The sequence below is a fragment of the Primulina huaijiensis genome, unplaced genomic scaffold (genome assembly GCF_012295235.1).
Source record: "Primulina huaijiensis isolate GDHJ02 unplaced genomic scaffold, ASM1229523v2 scaffold30277, whole genome shotgun sequence".
NCBI lineage: Eukaryota > Viridiplantae > Streptophyta > Magnoliopsida > Lamiales > Gesneriaceae > Primulina > Primulina huaijiensis.
In genome coordinates, this window is record NW_027357176.1 from 1 (window position 1) to 22541 (window position 22541).

General features: G+C 38.5%; 1 protein-coding gene across 1 annotated transcript; it reads right to left on the reverse strand.

Moving 5' to 3' along the window:
* Positions 1-14093: 14093 nt before the first annotated feature.
* Positions 14094-14666, reverse strand: LOC140967932 (uncharacterized; the record flags this gene model as incomplete). The annotated part of the gene is made up of 1 exon (XM_073428730.1): positions 14094-14666. A coding segment is annotated over exon 1 (573 nt), but the record flags the coding sequence as incomplete, so codon positions are not given.
* Positions 14667-22541: the final 7875 nt, after the last annotated feature.

Sequence of the window (22541 nt, forward strand, 5' to 3'; positions counted from 1 at the left end):
TCATTTCCATGTTAAAACCGAAACACATCAAGGAATTTCAGAAAACGCAACATGCAGATTTTCGGTTCCCATTTCAAGCTTCACGGTTTCTCTTGTTTTGTTGTTTCAGGTGGATGGTTCAACTCCAGGCTCACTAGGCAACATTTAGACATGTATTAAGATGCATTAAGACCATGTTGGTCCATTCAAACAAGCCCCATGCATGATAGAATCCGAAATTGACAGCAACTCCTCAATCTTGGCCATTTAAGCTTTCGAAAAATCTGTTGCTGCTGTCCAAGGGAATGGATCTGATCATGGCTGCCCTAGGGGCCTATAGCCATGGTTAGAACACTTNTGGTATGGATCTTGGTTGGCCTATGGCCCTTAGCCACGGTTCATACCATGCCCCTAGATGTCTAGATCGTGTCATGGTCAATCAAATGGCCACTGGAACGATCCGTGACAGTAAAACAAGAGCAACGGCCCGACGTGCAGAATTGGTGTTCGGGTAGGACTTTTCGGATTGTTGCTGGAATATTTCGAATTGTGGCTGGCCTAGGGCCCTTAGCCATGGTTCAAATCATTCCTTGGGATGTTGGTAAGAGTATCTGGTCGGTGGTTCAAGCCCCAAATGGCCGATAGTCTCGAAAACGACACAAGAAATGCGATTGCACAGCTGCTGTAATTTGACAGCAAGTGGTGCTGTTGTTCTCAGGCTTGTTTCGAGTTCTCGGTTGGCTTTTAGCCTATGGCCTTGGATTGGACAGTGCCTCATCAAGTTAGGAAGGTCATGTTTTTGGCCGTTTGCAATTCGGATCATTTTTGAGGTCGTAAGAGAATTTACGGTGCGATGTGCCAAATTGACTCTCGAAAGAGCGTTTCATGCTTTGGCCTCCATTCACCTAGATTTCGGCCCTCACCATTTTTGGAGCATTATTACATCATTTTAAGCGTATTTTAATCATGACTATATGACGGTTCAGTGTTGGTTCGGGTTGGCTCGGGGTCATGATTAAATACGGAGTCGTTGGACGTAATTGTCGCATTTTCGGATTTAATTGCATGGTTTGGTCAAGTAAAAGCTATTGCATATTTTTCATGGCATATTTAGGTTTCAGCAAGCCTTGGAGCGATCCAATCCATTCAGTAAAATTATGACATGATATTTAATTATGTTAATTAATTATATTACGTGCAAAAACACAAAATTTGAGATTTATGCGATATTACTTGTGGTCACTCTACTATAATGATTAAATCCGGTCGCCAGTTACCGGTCCGGTCGTCAGTTACCGGTCAGTTCAGTTGTTTCACCCAGTATACTGTGGCATTAGTCTGATCAGACAACCATCATTAAACCCGGTTGCCAGTTACCGGTCAGTTCCATTTCATCCGGTCAGCTCAGTTCAGTTCAGTTCAGGGACCACTTGCGTAGACCATAATCTCACCAGAAGATTTATTACAAGTTATTTCATGACAGGGCTCCAAGGAGCAAACATTTTCTCCATGATAGGTTCAGTTCGGATATGCACGTATTAAAATTAACCATGACACGTTATTTTCACATTATGCCTCATGACGTGATATTTTTATCCCATGCAAAACTTTACTATTTATTTACTTGTTATTTACGATATATGCATGTTGAGTCTTTAGACTCACTAGAATTGATTGTTGTAGGTGCTGATGATGATGTCGGGATCGAGGGCGGGGACCAGTGAGCCAGCTCGAGTCGGCAGTAGTAGGACCCGAGGACCTCAGTTCAGCATTTATTATTATTTGATTGCTCAGACATTTTAAACTATTGTTGGATACATTTTTAACTGTTGTTTCGAAAAATGTTAATTTCTTCCGCTGTCACTTTGAACATCACACTTTATTTATAAGTTCAATTACGAATGGGGCAATTTTATTTATTTAAAAAGAAACTTTTTAAATTATCCGCAATTTTTCAAGCACGGATTTCTAGGCCTTTACAACCCATACAACTTTTGTGCAACAACTTATTAGCTTGAAGACAAGAAATCATAGAAATACTCATCGAAGAGCCTAGACCAACAAATACATCACTCTCATGGTCATCGGCTAAAAACTTCAATGTCTTGTCCACACAGTCAATCACCGAACGATAAGCAGATAACTAATCCATACCCAATATAACTTCAAAAGCAACCATCGGAATAACTATGAAATCAGCAAACAATAATCTTGTACCCATTTGTACAGGACAAGCCTTAAGGATACTAGTGGAACAAATTTCATCACCAGAGGCAACACAATATTGAAGTGTAAAGGCATGACAATAGGTTCAACAGATAAAGAGTGCATAAACACTTTAGACATAAAAGAGTGTGTCGCACCAGTATCAATTAATGTAAGTGCTTCTTTGCCGAAGATTAAAATATTACCTGATATCACAGAAGTATCACGATTTGCACTTTCCTTTGTCATTGCAAAAATTCTGCCTTGAACTTTTCCTTTATCGGAAGAGATAGGACATTTCAGTGCCGTGTGCCCCATCTCCTTGCATCTAAAACATCGTCCACTGCCCACCAAACACTCACCTTTTGTTCGCTTTCCACACTTAGGATGTAGAGGCCTCTAAATAGTGCTTGAAAATTTGCGAAAAAATTTAAAAATTTTCTCTTTACGTAAATAGAATGTCTCATTCATAAAAATAACTGATAAAAGTTTAACCATTTAACATAACAGCGGAAGTAAATATTTGTTTGCAAATTATATTTTAAAATAATCCCATAACGATGAAAACGTTTGAGCCTAAAAATAGTAAATGCTGAAAATGAGGTCCTCGGATTCCACTACTTCCGACCCTCGATGGCTCACTGGTCCCTTCCCTCGGTCCCGAACTCATCAGTACCTACAACAATCAAGTCTAGTGAGTCTAAAGACTCAGCATGCATATATCGTAAATAACAAGTAATAATAATAAAATCGCATGTGAAGGAAAATATCATGTCATGATTAATTGTAATGCGTGCATCACTGAACTGAAATCGTATCATGAATAATTAATATTACGTGCATAACTGAATTGAACTGAACTTAATTGAAAGTAGTAAGTGAAATGTTTGCTCCGTAGAGCCCTGTCATAAAATAACGTGTAATAATTTTCTGTTGAGATTATGTTATACGCAAGTAGCCCCCTGAACTACACTGAACTGAACTGACCGGTAACTATCGACCGGATGAAATAATGTACATCTGATCAGACTAATGCCACAGTATACTGGGTGGCACCGATAAGTAGCCACCGGGATGAACTGAACTGAACCGGTAAGTGACCACCGGGTGAAGTAATAATAACAGCGAAGTGGCCCCAAGCAATATCACAAAAATCTCAAAAATGAATATTTTACATTTTTGCACGTAATATAATTAATTACAAAATTAAATATCCTGTATAAATTTTACCATAAGGGTTGGACCGTTCCCAGGCTCGCTACGACCTAATTATGTCATGAAAAATATGCAAATGATTTACTTGACAAAACTTTGTAATTGAATCCAAAAAGGAGACAATTACGTCTACTGACTTAGTATTTAATCATGACTCCGAACCAACACCAAACCAACGTTTAGTCATGATTAAAAATACTCTTAAAATGATGAAATAATGCTCCTAAAGTTGTACAAGTCGAAATCTTGGTGAATGGAGGCCAAAACATGAAACGCTCTTTCGAGAGTCACTTTGGCACATTGCACTGTAAATCCTCGTACGCCCTCTAAACTTGACCAAATCACAAACCGCCAAAAACATGACTTTCTTAACATGATGAGGTACTGTCAAGTCCAAGGCCATAGGCTAAAAGCCAAACAAGAACTCGAACGAGCCTCTGCACCAAAGCAGAAATTTGCTGTCCGGAAATTCCAGCAACCGCACTTGTACTTACATCGCTTCGTTTGCAAGACTATTGGCCATTGGGGCTTGAACCACCAACCAGAGCCTCTTCCAAACATCCTAAGATGTGGCTTGAACCATGGCTAAGGGCCCTAGGCCAACCACAATCAAGTCCAACACCTAGGACAACACAAAGCCTCAACCGAGAACTTAAAAATCTGTACCATGATGTTTCTGAAATTTTATTTTGTTGCTGTCATACATCGTACCAATGGCCATATGGTTGACCATGGCTTGATCTAGACATCCTGAGGTATGGTATGAACCATGGCTAAGGGCTAAAGAGCCGACCAAGATCCACACCAACACCCAAACCGAGAGGACACATGCAGAATTTTAAAAGAGGTCGAAGGGGCTGTTCTAGTTTTTGATTTGAAAACCGATTCATCATGGACCAAGCTTTGAAATACCGACTTGGTCACATCTTAGACATTACAAGGAGATGTTCTAACCATGGCTATAGCCTCTAGGGCAGCCAAGATCAGAAGCATCAACCCTTAACAGCAACATGAGAAAATCGAACCCAAAAAGGGGCATGCTTGGGGAGTTGCTGTCATTTCTGACTTCCAGCATGCGTGGGGCTATAACCAACGTTCTTTCATGACCCTAACATGTCCTAGTACATGTCTATATGCAGCCTCAAGCCTCTAGAACGAGCCACCCCTGAGTTCGAAAGGAAACATACCAAACGTGAAGCATGAATAGAAACAAAAATTTGTGCAGAATTGTTTTTTCTTGTTCTTGTTGCTGAAAATTTCGGTTTTCTCCTTCATCATTCATGCACACATGATGTTTTAAAATATTAATATGACTTTATTGAAGAGTCAATAAAAATATAAACATGCCTGGATTTCGTTTGAAAAGAAAATGAATTAATATGACGACACGGCGCGGCGGAGACGGAGTTCTCTTCTCTTGTTTTCTCTTTTATTTTTCTTGTGTTTTCTCTCTTATTTTTCCTTGCTTTCTCACATTTTCTCTACTGAAAGGGACTGAAATTTTCAAAAATGAGGAGGGATAGAAGTCTAGGAAATGAATGAGGAAGTTGCAAGATAAATGAGGATAGAATGTCAAGATAGAAATCTTTCTATCCTTGAGTTGAGAGATAAGAGAAATGATTTGATTTGAAGTAGATATGGAGAATAATTTACATGGAACTGGCCGATTTCTAGTCTAGGTTTAAGGTGGAATATTGCTTAATTGTGAATTACTTGGTTATTAAAAAGGTGGGGGAATTATCTCCAAGAAAAGATGAGGAAATGAATTAAAATAGTGAGTTGCCAAAACAAAAATTAAGTCTTTTAAAATAATGAGGTGGCCGAAATCTACTATTAAAATGGGATGGAATATTGCTTAAATCATTAATTAGTGGGGATTAAAAATGAATGGGTTATCTACCAAGAATGGATAAGGAAGAGAATCAAAGGAAAAGAGTTGTCAAACTTAATTTAAATCTTTTAGGTGATGGCCGAAAATTGCAAGATAAATGGGGATGAAATATTGCTAAATTATTAATTGTTGGGAATTTAAAATGAGAGAATTATCTATGTCATGAAAGGATTATGGAAAAATATCAAAATGGAGAGTTGTCAAATAATATCAATTCCTTAAATGAGNCCTTGAAAGGATTATGGAAAGATATCAAAATGGAGAGTTGTCAAATAATATCAATTCCTTAAATGAGGTGGCCGAATTCTATGCTTAGAATGGAGGGAAAAATTGTTTAATTATTGAAATTTATCTCCTTTAAGTTTTAAACATTAATTATGTATTTTAGTGAATTAATAAATTAATGTAGAATGGTAATTATCTTGCATGCATGGCAAATTTTTAAATTAAATTTACTATCATGTTAAGTTACAATTTCTTAAATAAAATAAGCCTAGATTAACTTATCTCAATTGGTCACATATTTTATTTTAGGCTTTTAATTAAATTATTGGACATAAAGAATTTATTTACTACTTATCTCAAGTTAATTAAATAAATCCTTAAACATTATTTTTCATTAGAATAAATTATTCTTTATCTTAAATAAGTTCTAGGAATATTTTCTTAATATTAAATTTTATCTTCATACTCCAACTCCGGTCTGGCCTCACTTATTTAATTGAAACGATAATAACTAAAATACTGCGTAAAATAACTCATCAAATTTAAAGAAAAGAATTTAAATACTCATGCAATAAAATCATTTTAATTTAAATACTAGAATTATGCATAACTTATATGTAGTCTAATTTACGGGTTCTACAATCCTTCCCCCCTTAAAAGAAATTTCGTCCTCGAAATTAGAACTCACTGAAAAGTTCCGGATACCGACTCCTCATCTCTGGCTCAGACTCTCACGTAGCTTCCTCCTATGAATGGTTAAGCCACTTGACTTTAACTCGCTTAACCAGCTTGTTCCGAAGCTTCTTCTCCTGTCTGTCTAGGATCTGCACTGGTCTCTCCTCATAAGACAGGTTCGGAGTAAGCTGCAACGGCTCAAAGTTCAGGACATGCAAAGGATTTGCCATATACTTCCTCAGCATAGAGACGTGGAACACATTGTGTACTCCGGCCAGATTCGGCGGAAGAGCAACACGATAAGCTAGCGTCCCAACTCTGTCAAGGATCTCAAATGGTCCAATGAATCTCGGACTGAGCTTCTCTTTCTTCCCAAATCGCATGACACCCTTCATAGGTGCCACTTTCAAAAAGACATGGTGGCACACGGCGAACTCTAAATCTGTCCTCCGCTGGTCCGCATAACTCTTCTGTATACTCTGAGCAGTCCTCATCCTGTCACGGATCTGGGCTACTACATCGACAGTCTGCTGAATAATCTCTGGAACCAACTCTGCTCTTTCTCCTACCTCATCCCAATGAACAGGAGATCTACACTTGCGACCATACAATGCTTCATACGAAGCCATTCCTATAGACGACTGAAAGCTGTTGCTATAGGTGAACTCCACTAATGGCAAGTTCGACTCCCAACTCTCGGAGAAATCGATAACACAAGCACGGAGAAGATCCTCCAAAATCTGAATAACTCGCTCTGACTGCCCGTCTGTCTGAGGGTAGAAAGCTGTGTTAAACAACAACTTCGTACCCATCGTCGAATGCAAACTCTTCCAAAATGAGGAAGTGAATCTAAGGTCTCTGTCAGACACGATAGAAACTGGAATACCATGAAGTCGGACTATCTACCGGATATACAACTCTGCATACTGACTCTTGGTGAAAGTCGTCTTGATAGGCAAGAAGTGCGCTGATTTGGCAAGACGATCAACAATCACCCAGATATCATTTGATCCTCTGACTGACTTCGGCAAACCGGTAACAAAGTCCATGGTAATATTCTCCCACTTCCACTCGGGAATAGGAAGAGGCTTGAGCAAACCTGCTGGCCTCTGATGCTCTGCCTTCACTAACTGACAAGTCAGACACTCGGATACAAAGCGTCTGATATCCTTCTTCATTCCTGGCCACCAGTACAATAACTGCAGGTCTTTGTACATCTTCGTACTCCCTGGATGAATATAGTACGACGACATATGGGCCTCTGATAGAATATTTGCTCGGATAGAATCACTGCTAGGAACCCATATCCTGTCCCGGTATCTCACAATACCATCACTAACTGAATACAAGACACTGCCCTTGGCCTCATATCTCTGCTTCCACTTTGCCAACTGCTCATCTTCTGGCTGACCACTGCGAATACGGTCAATGAGAGAAGACTGGATCGTCAAGGTGGATAGACGGGGAACTTTACCTTGAGAATATGCCTATAGATCAAACCTCTGCATCTCATACTAAAGAGGTCTCTGATTCGTCAGATGGGCCATCACTGCAACTTTCCTGCTCAATGCATCCGCGACTACATTAGCCTTACCCGGGTGGTAGCTAATGCATGTCACAATCATAATCTTTCACAAGCTCCAACCATCGCCTCTGACGCATATTCAGCTTTTTTTGCGTAAAGAAATACTCGAGGCTCTTATGGTCGGTAAAGATCTGGCACTTCTCCCCGTACAAATAATGCCTCCAGATCTTCAAGGCAAAAACAACGGCTGCCAACTCTAGATCATGGGTAGGGTAATTCTTCTCATGAGTCTTCAACTGACGAGAAGCTTATGCTATCACCTTCCCATGCTGCATCAATACTGCGCCGAGACCGAGCTTCGAAGCATCGGTATACAAGACAAAATTTCCAGGCCCTGATGGCATGGCCAAAACTGGTGCTGAGATAAGAGCTTGCTTCAAAGTATCGAAGCTCTTCTGGCACTCATCGCTCCACACAAATTTCACATTCTTCTTGGTCGATGCTGTGAGTGGAACTGCGATGGAAGAAAATCCCTGAATGAACTTCCGATAATATCCTGCTAAGCCAAGAAAACTGTGAATATTAGATGCATTCTGTGGCACAACCCAATCTCTGACTGCTGCAACTTTCGCTGGGTCTACCTCAATACCACTGCTAGAAACAATGTGGCCTAAGAACGCCACCTTCTCCAACCAGAATTCGCACTTACTGAACTTTGCGAACAATCTGTGCTTCTGCAATGTCTGCAACACTGTGGTCAGATGTCTGCCGTGATCCTCTTGATTCTTCGAGTAGACGAGAATGTCGTCTATGAACACTATCACAAACTGATCAAGATATGGCTGAAATACACGATTTATGAGATCCATGAAGATCGCTGGCGCATTCGTCAAATCGAACGGCATCACAAGGAACTCGTAGTGGCCATAAGGAGTCCTAAAAGCAGTCTTCGAAACATCAGTATCTTTCACCCTCAACTGGTGATAACCGGAACGCAGATCAATCTTGGATAATACCGAAGCTCCCTGCAACTGATCAAATAAATCTTCAATCCTCGAAAGTGGCTATTTATTCTTCACTGTAACCCTGTTCAACTCCCGGTAATTGTTGCAAAGTCTCATAGAGCCATCCTTCTTCTTCACAAACAAGACTCGCGCGCCCCGTGGTGGAAAGCTTGGGCGAATGAACTCCTTGTCAAGAAGTTCCTGAATCTGCTTCTTAAGCTCCGCCATCTCTGTTGGTGCTAGTTGGTACGGTGCTTTTGAGATCGGAACCGTACCTGGCATAAGCTCAATGGAAAACTCCACCTCTCGCTCAGGTGGCATCACAGAGACGTCCTCCGGAAAAATGTCTAGAAAATCTCTGACAACTGGGACATCTGAGGCTGACTGACTGGGTGCCATGGGGAAAGATATAAAAGTTGCTAACAAAGCTTGACACCCTCTATGCATGAGCTTCCTAGCCTGGACATAAGGAATAATGCGCGGTAAGGGAAAGTACTTGTCCTGCTCAAATAAGAACTGTGTCATCCCAGGCTGTCGGACTAGAACAGATCTCCGCTGGAAGTCTATCAACACTCTGTTCCGCAATAGCCAATCCATGCCTAATATGATGTCAAACTCTGGCAACGGCAAGACAATCAGATCCGCATAAACGAGGTTGTCATGAAGCTCAAGATCTAAGTCTCGGATCACATTGGTAGCTGTCATGTCCTCTCCCGAAGGCAGTACTACTGAATAGGCTACATCTAGCCCAATGGTCTTAACTTTGAGAAAATTAGCGAAGACCTCTGAAATAAACGAGTGAGTAGCCCCTAAATCTATCAAGGCTTTTGTAGCTGAGCCAGCTATGACAATTCTCCCTGTCATAAGCATGGTATCGGGGTTCGTCTCCGTAGCATGGAGAGCAAACGCCTTGCCTTGGGTAGGCAGATTCCTCTGAAGGCACTGCGGTAGCACGTGGTCTGGGCTACCATACTTGTAACACTTCCCAGAGCCATACATACATACTCCAGGATGGCGGAGGGAGCATTTAGGACATATCGGATGCTCCATAGGCTTAGGGATTGCGCGTCCCCACTGCTGCTGCTGCTGGCCCCTGTTCCTGGGTGGGCCGTTGAAAGGCCTCTTATTCAGCTGTTGATGCTGCTGAGGAGGAAGGCGGTGCGGTACCTGGACTGGGCGCTTTCCCTGACGGTCTCTCTCGATATCCCGCTGATCCTGCTCTGCGGCTAGAGCTCTGGAGACAGCGACCGCATAAGTAGTAGGGTCAGATACCCTAACATCACGGCGCAAGATCGGTTGTAGACCCCCCAAGAAATGCATCAGCTTCGCTTTAGCATCATTCGCGATCAGGGGAACAAAATGACAACCCCTCTCAAACTTAAGGATGAACTCCGTAACAGTCAAATCTCCTTGCCTCAGACTCATGAATTCCGTGGTCAACCTGGTGCGCACTTCTTCAGTAAAATATTTGGAGTAGAATACCTCCGTGAAACGCGCCCAACTCAATGTAGCCAAGTTCAGGGCTATTGATGCTCCTTCCCACCATAAGCAGTCATCTCCTCCGAATAAGTAGGTGGCACAACGAACTCTGTCTGCATCTCCAAGCTCCATAAACAAGAAGATAACCTCGAGGGACTTGATCCAGCCCTAGGCAATCATGGGGTCCGTCGTCCCTTAAAACTCCTTAGGACGCATCTTCATGAATCTCTCGTAAACAGCCTCGGGCCCTGTCGGCCTGGCTGCCACAGCATTGTTCCCCGCAAACTGTGCGAAGAACTGATTCATCCCAGCTAGCATCTGGGCATTCATGTCAGGTGGAGGGGGTGAAGGTCCATTCCTCTCCTGCCTCTGCTCCTCTCTGTCCTCCTGGCGAGCCTCATCATCTCTCGTACGCTCAAGAATACGTCTAGAAGGCATACTGTTCCATATATAACCAACATGCATAATTCTATAATTTATTTAAATTTAAATAAATACTGATAAATTAAAATCTGAACGAAAAAAAAACATTTCACGAGATCATGCAGTTACAATAATTCATGCTTTAAATAAAATGCGTAAATGTAAAACTTACAGACCGAAGACGTGACTTCGTGAGCTTCTGGAGGTCAGTAGTAGTACAACCCTTTACAAAACCATTGCTCTGATACCACCTGTAGAGGCCTCTAAATAGTGCTTGAAAATTTTCGGAAAAATTTAAAAATTTTCTCTTTACGTAAATAGAATGTCTCATTCATAAAAATAACTGATAAAAGTTTAACCATTTAACATAACAGCGGAAGTAAATATTTGTTTGCAAACTCATATTTTAAAATAATCCCAAAACGATGAAAATGTTTGAGCCTAAAAATAGTAAATGCTGAAAATGAAGTCCTCGGATTCCACTACTGCCGACCCTCGATGGCTCACTGGTCCCTGCCCTCGGTCCCGAACTCATCAGTACCTACAACAATCAAGTCTAGTGAGTCTAAAGACTCAGCATGCATATATCGTAAATAACAAGTAATAATAATAAAATCGCATGTGAAGGAATAATAACATGCATAAATCTCAAAAATGAATATTTTACATTTTTGCACGTAATATAATTAATTACAAAATTAAATATCCTGTATAAATTTTACCATAAGGGTTGGACTGTTCCCAGGCTCGCTGCGACCTAATTATGTCATGAAAAATATGCAAATGATTTACTTGACCAAACTTTGTAATTGAATCCAAAAACGAGACAATTACGCCTACTGACTTAGTATTTAATAATGACTCCGAGCCAACCCGAACCAACACCAAACCAACGTTTAGTCATGATTAAAAATACTCTTAAAATGATGAAATAATGATCCTAAAGTTGTACAAGTCGAAATCTTGGTGAATGGAGGCCAAAACATGAAACGCTCTTTCGAGAGTCACTTTGGCACATTGCACCATAAATCCTCGTACGACCTCTAAACTTGACTAAATCACAAACCTCCAAAAACATGACTTTCCTAACATGATGAGGTACTGTCCAGTCCAAGGTCATAGGCTAAAAGCCAACCAAGAACTCGAACGAGCCTCTGCACCAAAGCAGCAAGTTGCTGTCCCGAAATTCCAGCAACCGCACTTGTACTTACATCGCTTCGTTTACGAGACTATTGGGCATTGGGGCTTGAACCACCGACCAGAGCCTCTTCCCAACATCCTAAGATGTGGCTTGAACCATGGCTAAGGGCCGTAGGCCAACCACAATCCAGTCCAACACCTAGGACAACACAAAGCCTCAACCGAGAACTTAAAAATCTGTACCGTGATGTTTCTGAAATTTTATTTTGTTGCTGTCAAACATCGTACCAATGGCCATATGGTTTACCATGGCTTGATCTAGACATCCTGAGGTATGGTATGAACCATGGCTAAGGGCTAAAGAGCCGACCAAGATCCACACCAACACCCAAACCGAGAGGACACATGCAGAATTTTAAAAGGGGTCGAAGGGGCTGTTCTAGTTTTTTATTTGAAAACCGATTCATCATGGACCAAGCTTCAAAATACCGACTTGGTCACATCTTAGACATTACCAGGAGATTTTCTAACCATGGCTATAGCTCCTAGGACAGCCAAGATCAGAAGCATCAACCCTTGACAGCAACATGAGAAAATCGAACCCAAAAAAGGGCATGCTTGGGGAGTTGCTGTCATTTCTGACTTCCAGCATGCGTGGGGCTATAACCAACGTTCTTTCATGACCCTAACATGTCCTAGTACATGTCTATATGCAGACTCAAGCCCCTGGAATGAACCACCCCTGAATTCGAAAGGAAACATACCAAACGTGAAGCATGAATAGAAACAAAAATCTGTGCAGAATTTTTTTTTCTTGTTCTTGTTGCTGAAAATTTCGGTTTTCTCCTTCATGATTCATGCACACATGATGTTTTAAAATATTAATATGACTTGATTAAAGAGTCAATAAAAATATAAAAATGCCTGGATTTCGTTTGAAAAGAAAACGAATTAATACGACGACACGGCGCGGCAGAGACGGAGTTCTCTTATCTTGTTTTCTCTTTTATTTTTCTTGTATTTTCTCTCTTATTTTTCCTTGCTTTCTCACCTTTTCTCTACTGAAAGGGACTGAAATTTTTGAAAATGAGGATGGATAGAAGTCTAGGAAATGAATGAGTAAGTTGCAAGATAAATGAGGATAGAATGGCAAGATAGAAATCTTTCTATCCTTGAGTTGAGAGATAAGGGAAATGATTTGATTTGAGGGAGATATGGAGAATAATTTACATGGAAGTGGCCGATTTCTAGTCTAGGTTTAAGGTGGAATATTGCTTAATTTTGAATTACTTGGTGATTAAAAAGGTGGGTGAATTATCTCCAAGAAAAGATGAGGAAATGAATTAAAATAGTGAGTTGCCAAAAAAAAAATTAAGTCTTTTAAAATAATATGGTGGCCGAAATCTACTATTAAAATGGGATGGAATATTGCTTAAATCATTAATTAGTGGGGATTAAAAATGAAGGGGTTATCTACCAAGAATGGATAAGGAAGAGAATCAAAGGAAATGAGTTGTCAAACTTAATTTAAATCTTTTAGGTGATGGCCGAAAATTGCAAGATAAATGGGGATGAAATATTGCTAAATTATTAATTGTTGGGGATTTAAAATGAGAGAATTATCTATGCCATGAAAAGATTAAGGAAAGATATCAAAATGGAGAGTTGTCAAATAATATCAATTCCTTAAATGAGGTGGCCGAATTCTATGCTTAGAATGGAGGGAAAAATTGTTTAATTATTGAATTTTATCTCCTTAAAGTTTTAAACATTAATTATGTATTTTAGTGAATTAATAAATTAATGTAGGATGGTAATTATCTTGCATGCATGGCAAATTTTTAAATTAAATTTACTATCATGTTAAGTTACAATTTCTTAAATAAAATAAGCCTAGATTAACTTATCTCAATTGGTCACATATTTTATTTTAGGTTTTTAATTAAATTATTGGACATAAAGAATTTATTTACTACTTATCTAAAGTTATTTAAATAAATCCTTAAACATTATTTTTCATTAGAATAAATTATTCTTTATCTTAAATAAGTTCTAAGAATATTTTCTTAATATTAAATTTTATCTTCATACTCCAACTCCGGTCTGGCCTCACTTATTTAATTGAAAAGATAATAACTAAAATACTGCGTAAAATAACTCATCAAATTTAAAGAAAAGAATTTAAATACTCATGCAATAAAATCATTTTAATTTAAATACTAGAATTATACATGGCTTATACGTAGTCTAATTTACGGGTTCTACATAGGACACACCAGACGCTTAATATCAGAAGAAGTCACATGAGGTTTAGAACACTGCTCCATCTTACCTTTACCTTTGTGGCCACCACGAACATTTGCACTTGCACCTTGACCTCTAGCTTCGAAAGCTTGCCTTCTTGTCTCTCAATCTCTTGCTCATTATGTTCAGCAAGCAAAGCTCGCTCAACTATGTCTTGATATTTCACCACTTTGGACATATGAACATCTCTTCGAATCTCTGGCTTCAAACCTCGAAGGAAATGTTCTCCTTTATCCTTATCATTCTCAGCAATAAAAGGAACAAAAACACATCTTTCCTCGAACTTTAAAGTATATTCAGTAACAGACATAGCATCTTGCCTCAATTCAAGAAATTTCTTCACCTTCTTGGCTTGGACTTCCCTTGAGAAATATTTCACATAGAATAAATCTTTAAACTCGTTCCACTTTAGTTCTTGAACATTAACTATCACCTTGGTGGCTTCCCACCAGATACGAGCAGCTTTGACCAACATTAATACAGCACAACTTACCTTCTCTTGGTCAGTGAACTTCAAGTAATCAAATATGGCCTCCAATGACTTGATCCATTCCAGAGCCATTAGTGGATCAGGACCACCGATAAACTCCGGAGGGTTCATACGCCTGAAACGATCATACCACCTTCAAGACTTTCCGTTCTGCCTTGACCTCTTCCTTGGCCACGACCCTGGATCGTAGTTTGCATGCTCAATAACTGTTGAATTTGCTCACCATGGACCTTTGCTTGCTCTTTTAATAACTTACTGAATTCGTCCACAACCTTAGCAGTCTTATCGGTAGTAGGGGCCCTATCATCCCCTTCGATACTCTTTCTCTTGGGAGGCATATCCTACACATATGCTCACTTTAAATAGATAGGAAGAAAGAATACACCAATGGCAATGAAATAAAATCAACTCTCAATGTTAAAATCAATAGATGCAGGATCAAAAACATACAGGATTGTCCTAGGTAGAAGAAGTCATATATGGTCCGAAGAAACCTGCTCTGATACCAATTGAAACAACCCCTCTCATGGCAATAACATTTTAAAACTAATAACATATGCGGAAGCCTTACAATTGGAAAAGGAAAGGATAAAATTATTTTAATCAAAAGCATTTTCAATACCATCATCAAAATTATATCCAAAAGCCACCAATATTTATCATTGGTTCGGTAACACAATACAAGATACTAAAATTTCTAATGTTTCACCATGCCAAAATAATTGTTTCCTATCATTCATTTACAAAAATAAAAGTGACATCACAAAATAATTTTTCTTCTTGTCTTTTATATGACTTATTTTCTCTTGGACAATCCCTTTCAATCTTTCTTATCACCTGCATCACATGACATTAACAAGAATGAGATAAAACTCAGTAAGTAGAAAGCTATACGTAACAAGTACATATACATGGCTTGGCTTGAAACATGGCTATAACAATGGCAATGAACAATGAATAATACCATATTCAATGAACAATAGATAACAAAGAAATATAGATAGTATTTCATGACATGAATTAAATGAAAGGAAATGATAGTTCAGTGACCCGTGAAAAGTATCTCTTTGATATAAATATATATCAAAACTGTGAGAGATACTCATAATCTTGAAATTGGCCAATGACATGCATGGATTATTATCATTCCTTGGCTTTAATCATATGGAACTTCATTAGGGCATTTTAACAAATACTTGGTAGGCAACAATAGAGTACTAGCTCCTTATCAAAGAATTCAATGGTATTCTTGGCTCAATGAACAAATAACAATACATACATCAATAATTTAATAATGGAAGGAGCTAGATATCAATAAACATGGCTTATATACATATATATCATGTGAGCATTTGAAAGGGAAAGCTTCTACTTACAATCCAACAAGTAAATGATGGCTATGATGATCTTGAATTATTCCTACAACAATAAGTACAATAATAACCATAAATCATCACCATTAATCCAAGGAATCAAGCAATTCAACTTAACCCATCAAAACTCCAAACCGTTCTAAACTCCAAAAATATAGAATCATTACCTTGTAGCTTGAAATATTAGGTAGGAGGAACCTAGAAATCGCTATAATCATTGAACTTGGAGTAAAGAATTGGAGGAGAGGAAACTTGAGGGAGAAGAAGCAAGAACCAATGGAAAAATAAGAGAGAAGAGGGAATGGTGTAGAAATATCTAGACAAGAGGTTTATAAGCTCACAAATACACCAAAAACGCGTTTTTGTTTTTTTATACAGACTGCTGGGCGCATATGCGCGACTTTCCGTGCGCATATGCGCGCCCCGTTCTGCCCAAACACTAAACTTCAGCACCCGGTGCTTATGCGCGAATTCTGGCGCATATGCGTGACACATGCTGCTAAAAAACTCAATTTTAGCTTCCGAATTTGAAAAAGTGGTCAACATGAAAGTTGTACTCCTATGTGTTTTCTTGCATCTCCAATTAGCCAAATTTCATTTGAAGATCTGAGTAAAACGTTATGCTCATTCTCCTAACATGTGTCAGTGCATGAACAACGATACACACAACACACTTCCGGCCACTTATGGCTCGTCTTCCTTAATGATTTGAACAAAACTCAAAACATGAAATTTATAGTCTTATATCTTATCTTTCTAATGAAAGTAGCCTCACAGCAATTGAATCAATATACAAATTATTGTTCTAAAAAACACAACTACTGTCATATTTTTCATACTGTTTCTGCACGTCCATTTTCCTATTTGGCTCAAGATCAACTCTCTATTCTACTCAGTCATTTCCATAATCATCAACAACCATGAAACATAACATCAAAAAATAGCCCTAAACAATAACCATTTTTAATCATCCCAATAAACATATCCATAACCAATAACCATTAAAATATCTATGACCATAACTTATCACAATAAATCATGAATTACACCATCAACAATAACATGATAAAAAGTTGGGATATTACATTTCTGCTATCCCTCGAACTAAAAATTCGTTTTTAAATCGCTTTAACTGTTCAAGTTTTGCGATCATCAAAAATGGGGAGATTGTTGGAACATTTCATGTTCGTAATCTTGATTTTGATGTTAACAAAACTTGTTATTTTGTTTCTAATTATTTACCGAGTGTGCAGATGTTGCGACTGATAGAAATGATCAGTTACCGAGCCTAAATTGAAACTATCAAGATGCAAACTGAAAGTGCCAACTGAATGATCGAACTGAACAAATACAATTGAAGTATCAAGACCAGTTCAACTGATTGTCCAGTTGATAGGTGGTTCAGCAGAAGCCCGACCAGCTGATGAAGTATTCAACTGATGAAGAGCCCAATTGACCAGTTCAACTAAATCAGTGAAATCAATGCAGCTGACGAGTCAACTGATTTCGCCTCACTAGTTCAGACCAATTCAACTGACCAGTCAGAACATCAGTTAGGAGCGAACCAGTTTGCAGATACGACAAGCTTAATCCAGCTGTGCACAAAGGTACAAAATCATTGTACGATCAAGGTACAATAAGAGACGTTGCAGCAGCTCTTAAAGCCAAATGTCCCAGATATCTATTTGGGAGAACAAATTCAAACTGCAACGGATTCATTTAATGAGTCTCATTGTACGTTCAGCCAAACGCCTATAAATAGAAGCTGAAGATCAGTGAAGAAGAAGGATGATGATACACACATTATATTCACGATATATATATACACAGAGTGTGTTCATCAGAAAGAAGTAGGTCACACATATCGTGTATCAGCTTACAAGAAAGCAATCAGCCCAGTCGAGGGAACACTTCAAAGTTATATCAGCTTAGTATAGAAGCTTATTTCCCTCAGTGTGTGAGAACACCTTTCGGGTTGTTTTCAGAGATCAGTTCTCACACACACACTCACCACCACTCAAATACCGTCTTGCACAGAGACATTAAACATGTGTATGTAGTCTTTCTCACATAGACGTAAAAGAAGTGTTGGCTGGAAGGTGCTGTCTAAAGTCTAGTATAGGAGTTCAGTTAGGCAGTTGTGTAAGTCCAAAGCTGTGTAAGATTTATACAATCAGTTGTATAAATCTAATTCTTCTAGTGGACCCTACCCGAGGAGGTAGAAGAGGTGACGTACGAGCAGTTGAAGTCTCCGAACATCCATAAACATATCTTATGTTATTTCTGTTTAACTGCTTGTTATTGTTCTTAACTGTTTTAATCAGTTCAGTTATGTCCATAACTGAGCTAATTGGTATGATAATTATGTCATGTGGTCTTGTGGGCTCGTTTTGGGGGACTTGTTGTTCGGCTTGGCGTTGGCTGGAGCCGAGGCTTGGCCAGGGTCCGTGAAGGGTCAAGGGTAGGGTCCTAGCCATGCTAGGACTCGACTACTAGGGCTGGCTAGGACTCCAACCCGAGGGGGTAGCACATGTGTGCTTCATGACAGCAGCCGCGCGAGCGAAGGTAAACTCGGCTAGGGGGCTTCAGGCTGGGCTAGAGGGAGTCCTTAGGGTCCTAGGTGATTGCACATGGGTCTGGTTCAAAGGTTGGGTCGATGGCTAGGTCCTAGCAACAAAAAACGTAGAGTCCATGCTAAGGTAGGAGTCCTCGGCCTTGCTTGCAGTTGGAGTTGGGGCTTTGGTTTCGAGCTAGGGTCAAATTCATGGGGTCATGTCTGGTTCAAGGGTTAACAAGCATGTTCGAACCTAGGATTTTGTTTTAGAAATTAATTCGAAACATGGCTCACGGAGGTCGAGTCATGGTTCACGAGGGCCAAACAATTATTTAAAGTCTAAGTTTTAAATTTAGGAACTTTATTTTAATTTTAATGTTTGAAATTATTCGAGATTAAAACGCATTAAAAACGAGTAATTAAAGATTAATTTTAAAAAAGTCTTTTATTTAAGCCAAATAAAATTTTGGAAAATTTAATTTAAGCTTAAATATTTATTTGAAACTTGTTAGAGTCAATGAAATCAAGAAAAAGTCAAATTTGAAGAATTTTATGTCTAGGGGTAAAATGGTAATTTTACACCCGAAAATTAGTAAACGTCATGGCAGGTCTGTGAATACTATTTTATATGCTAATATTATTATTTTAAATGTTTATGAATTTTTATGATGTTAAAATGTTTACTTCAAACGTTTATGGATTTTTATGATGAAACGATAAAGTTAAAAGATATGTTGCATGCTTGTTTTTAAAAGAAAAGAATATTTAATGCATGATTTTTATAAAGTGATGAAAATGTGAAATATTGGAGGAGGTGCAGTAATTGTGACTATTGATGATATGAGGATATGAATGGGGACATCGTGAGGGAAAAGGCCCCTGAGGGAGCCCATTTATGGGAGAGGGCCCTAGAGGGAGCCCGACAATCGTATTTCCATTCGATGATGATAGGCCAAGGCTCAGTTGAAGGGTGAGAGTGTCTCTGATGTTCCCACCGCCCGGTAGTGTGGTTACATGTAGATGGATGCATGTGAGTTTGATAGAGGTCTTGATGATTGACTTTGCTGGACTGTCGGTGCACATAACCCAAAGATCAGCGCTTCTATTTTTCCGTACTTAAGATTTATGTTTACGATTTATTGTTAAAGATTTTAAGACTATTTAATTATGCTTTTTGAGATATTTTTGAGAGGTTGTTAGTTTATAGCAACTTTGCTATTTTAGGAATTTTCAAACGTTTGATGATTTCATGTTTTAACTATTTTCTTTGATTTTAACATACTAGTTGGTTGATTTATGTTAAAAATGGTGTCAAAACTACTTTGATTATTTTGCATGTGTTCGGCCGAGTGAGGGATAACAGACGTCTCAGTAGTTGCATCGATGGTGTAATCCAAGAAACCCCTTTCTTAATTACCAACAATACTCTAATCAACGATTTCAAACTACATACACATAGGATATCCATACCCGAAGGTAAGCGGTGAATCCCCGACTACAATGCATCGACTCCTATATGTTTCGACAAAACACTCAACTTTGCCATCTGATAACCCCATATGAGTCAGTAAACAAGTCAAAGTGCAAAGCTAGCATATATAGTTTCAATGATGTCTCGGGTCATAAGGACTAATGGTGTACAACCATAAACTAGGACGTTTCCACTCGATAAGTGATAACCATTTGAAAAGTCCTTTATGGAGGGTTGTTCAGTGCACTCTACAAGGTGTACTTATCTGCATGCTCGGACATCACAATGTCCCCTACCAATGAAACATAAAACTCACATCGCAGATACTAGTCTCAAACTTGAGCGGCCTTTATCCTTCTTAGCGACGGGTGAATCTGTAAGGTCCAAAATTAAGAAGATGTAATCCAACTGAATGCGAATCTAGGAAATAGATAAAATGAGTAACTAATTGATTTTAAATGTTAATTGATTATGTGACATACATGCTTATATGTTAAATAGGGTTTTATTGTCATTATGCATAAAATTGTATTTTTAAGGAATATTCATGTTGCGATCGAGGAACGGAGACCGATGGCTGAAAAAAAACGGAAAATGTTTTTGTTAAATAATTGCTTTTAACTATTTAAAATATAGTTGATGGTTTTTCATATTTTTGAAAATAAGAGGTTTTGAGGTGATTATATACACCGGGATTTAAATTTTATCGGTGTGTGTTTTTAATAAAAATACGAGCTTTTTGGCAACCCGGCTAATAAATTCACAAATTTATTTAAACAAAAACTTTGTTAATATTTTATTAAATTCTAATTAATGCTAATGGGCTTAATTTAGAGGCTTAATATGCCTAAAGCCTTGTTAATATTTAAAGCCTTGTTAATATTTAATTAGCTATTTAATATACTAACTAAAAGGGGATCGGTTACGGGTGTTCAAATGCTCAACGGAAGTTTTCAAAAATATTTTCAAGCGAAAATTCGAACACCTCAACTATTATGTGTAGCAAATACAAAAACCACAACTATGACATTCATAAGGTGTTTAAAATGTATACCTATCAATCTCTCAAGATTGATGTTTAGCTCCAACTTAGTTGACAAACAACTAAACTCTTCAAGGATGACAATCTCCAAGCCTCCCTTTGAACACTCCTTGNTTTCAAGGATGACAATCTCCAAGCCTCCCTTTGAACACTCCTTGTTAAAAAATCAAGCCCACCACCAACTAAGAAGATCCCCTCTTATTTTGCACTACAACAATAAGAGGATTTTTCAATGAGAAGTGAGAGCTTTCTTAAACAATTGAAAGAGAAAAAACGGAGAGAATGTGTCTCAAATTTTCGGCCAAAGTGGTTAGGGAGAGAAGGGAGGATGACTTTTCTTGGTTGTGAAAAAAGTTAAAGCAAAAAGGTGCATGCCAAGCCTTGGTTATAAAAAAAAGTTGTCTCCCAACCTTTCACCTCTCATGCATGCAAATCGATTTGGGTTATTTAACAATTAAAAAACCCATGGACTTAAATTTAAATGTCTCAAACAAATTTGAGCCCAATTAAATTTTACTTTATTTTACTCAAGCCCACTAGTTTAATAATTATTTCTAATTGGGCTCTACAAGGCCCAATATTATTTAATTAATTCAACACTTGAATTAATATAATTATTTGGACTCTACTAGGACCACTAGTGTTTAATTAATTCAACACTTGAATTAATTTAATTTAGTCCATAATAATGTTTATGAAAATCACAATTTTCAAATACATTATTTGTTTGGCCAACTTTTAACATAGGAACACTTCCTTAAATTTAAAGTTACATTCTCTTTATAGAAGTCATACTTCTATTTTTTCCTTACGCTTATAAACTCCTTTATAAGCCGTTCAACACATTGAACTATTTTACTTCTAACGGGATCTAGAGAGCTAGCACTTGTGTGGCCCTCAATGGTTCATTGATACAACTAGCCGTGGGTTCACATCTCCATGTGATTCGGACTAAACATGTCCTTATACGAGCATACCCCAATTGCTCCATTCTTAATTATCAACTCTTTGATAACAAGAACGTCAGAACTCAAATCTAATAGTACATAACCAATCATGCTGAACGCCTAGCAGCATCGCTTACATGATTCCCTAGGTATCAAATGATAGTGCCTGCAAGAACCATTCTATTATGGTTAGCGTACAGTACGGTCCCTTCATCTCATATATCCCGACCGATTCGACAACCATTGGTATATCGAGAGTTGTCAATGAATCGATATTATGTGTCATGTCGTAGTTGCATCGATGGTGTAATCTATGAAACCCCTTTCATAATAACCATCATACTCTGATCAGAGATTTCAAACTACATACACATAGAATATCCATACCCGAAGGTAAGCGGTGAATCCCCGACTACAATGCATCGACTCCTATATGTTTCGCCAAAACACCCAACCTTGCCACCTGATGACCCCATGAGAGTCGGTAAACAAGTCAAAGTGTAATGCTAGCACATAGAGTCTCAATGTTGTCCCGGGTCATAAGGACTAATGGTGTACAACCATAAACTAGGACGTTTCCACTCGATAAGTGAGAACCA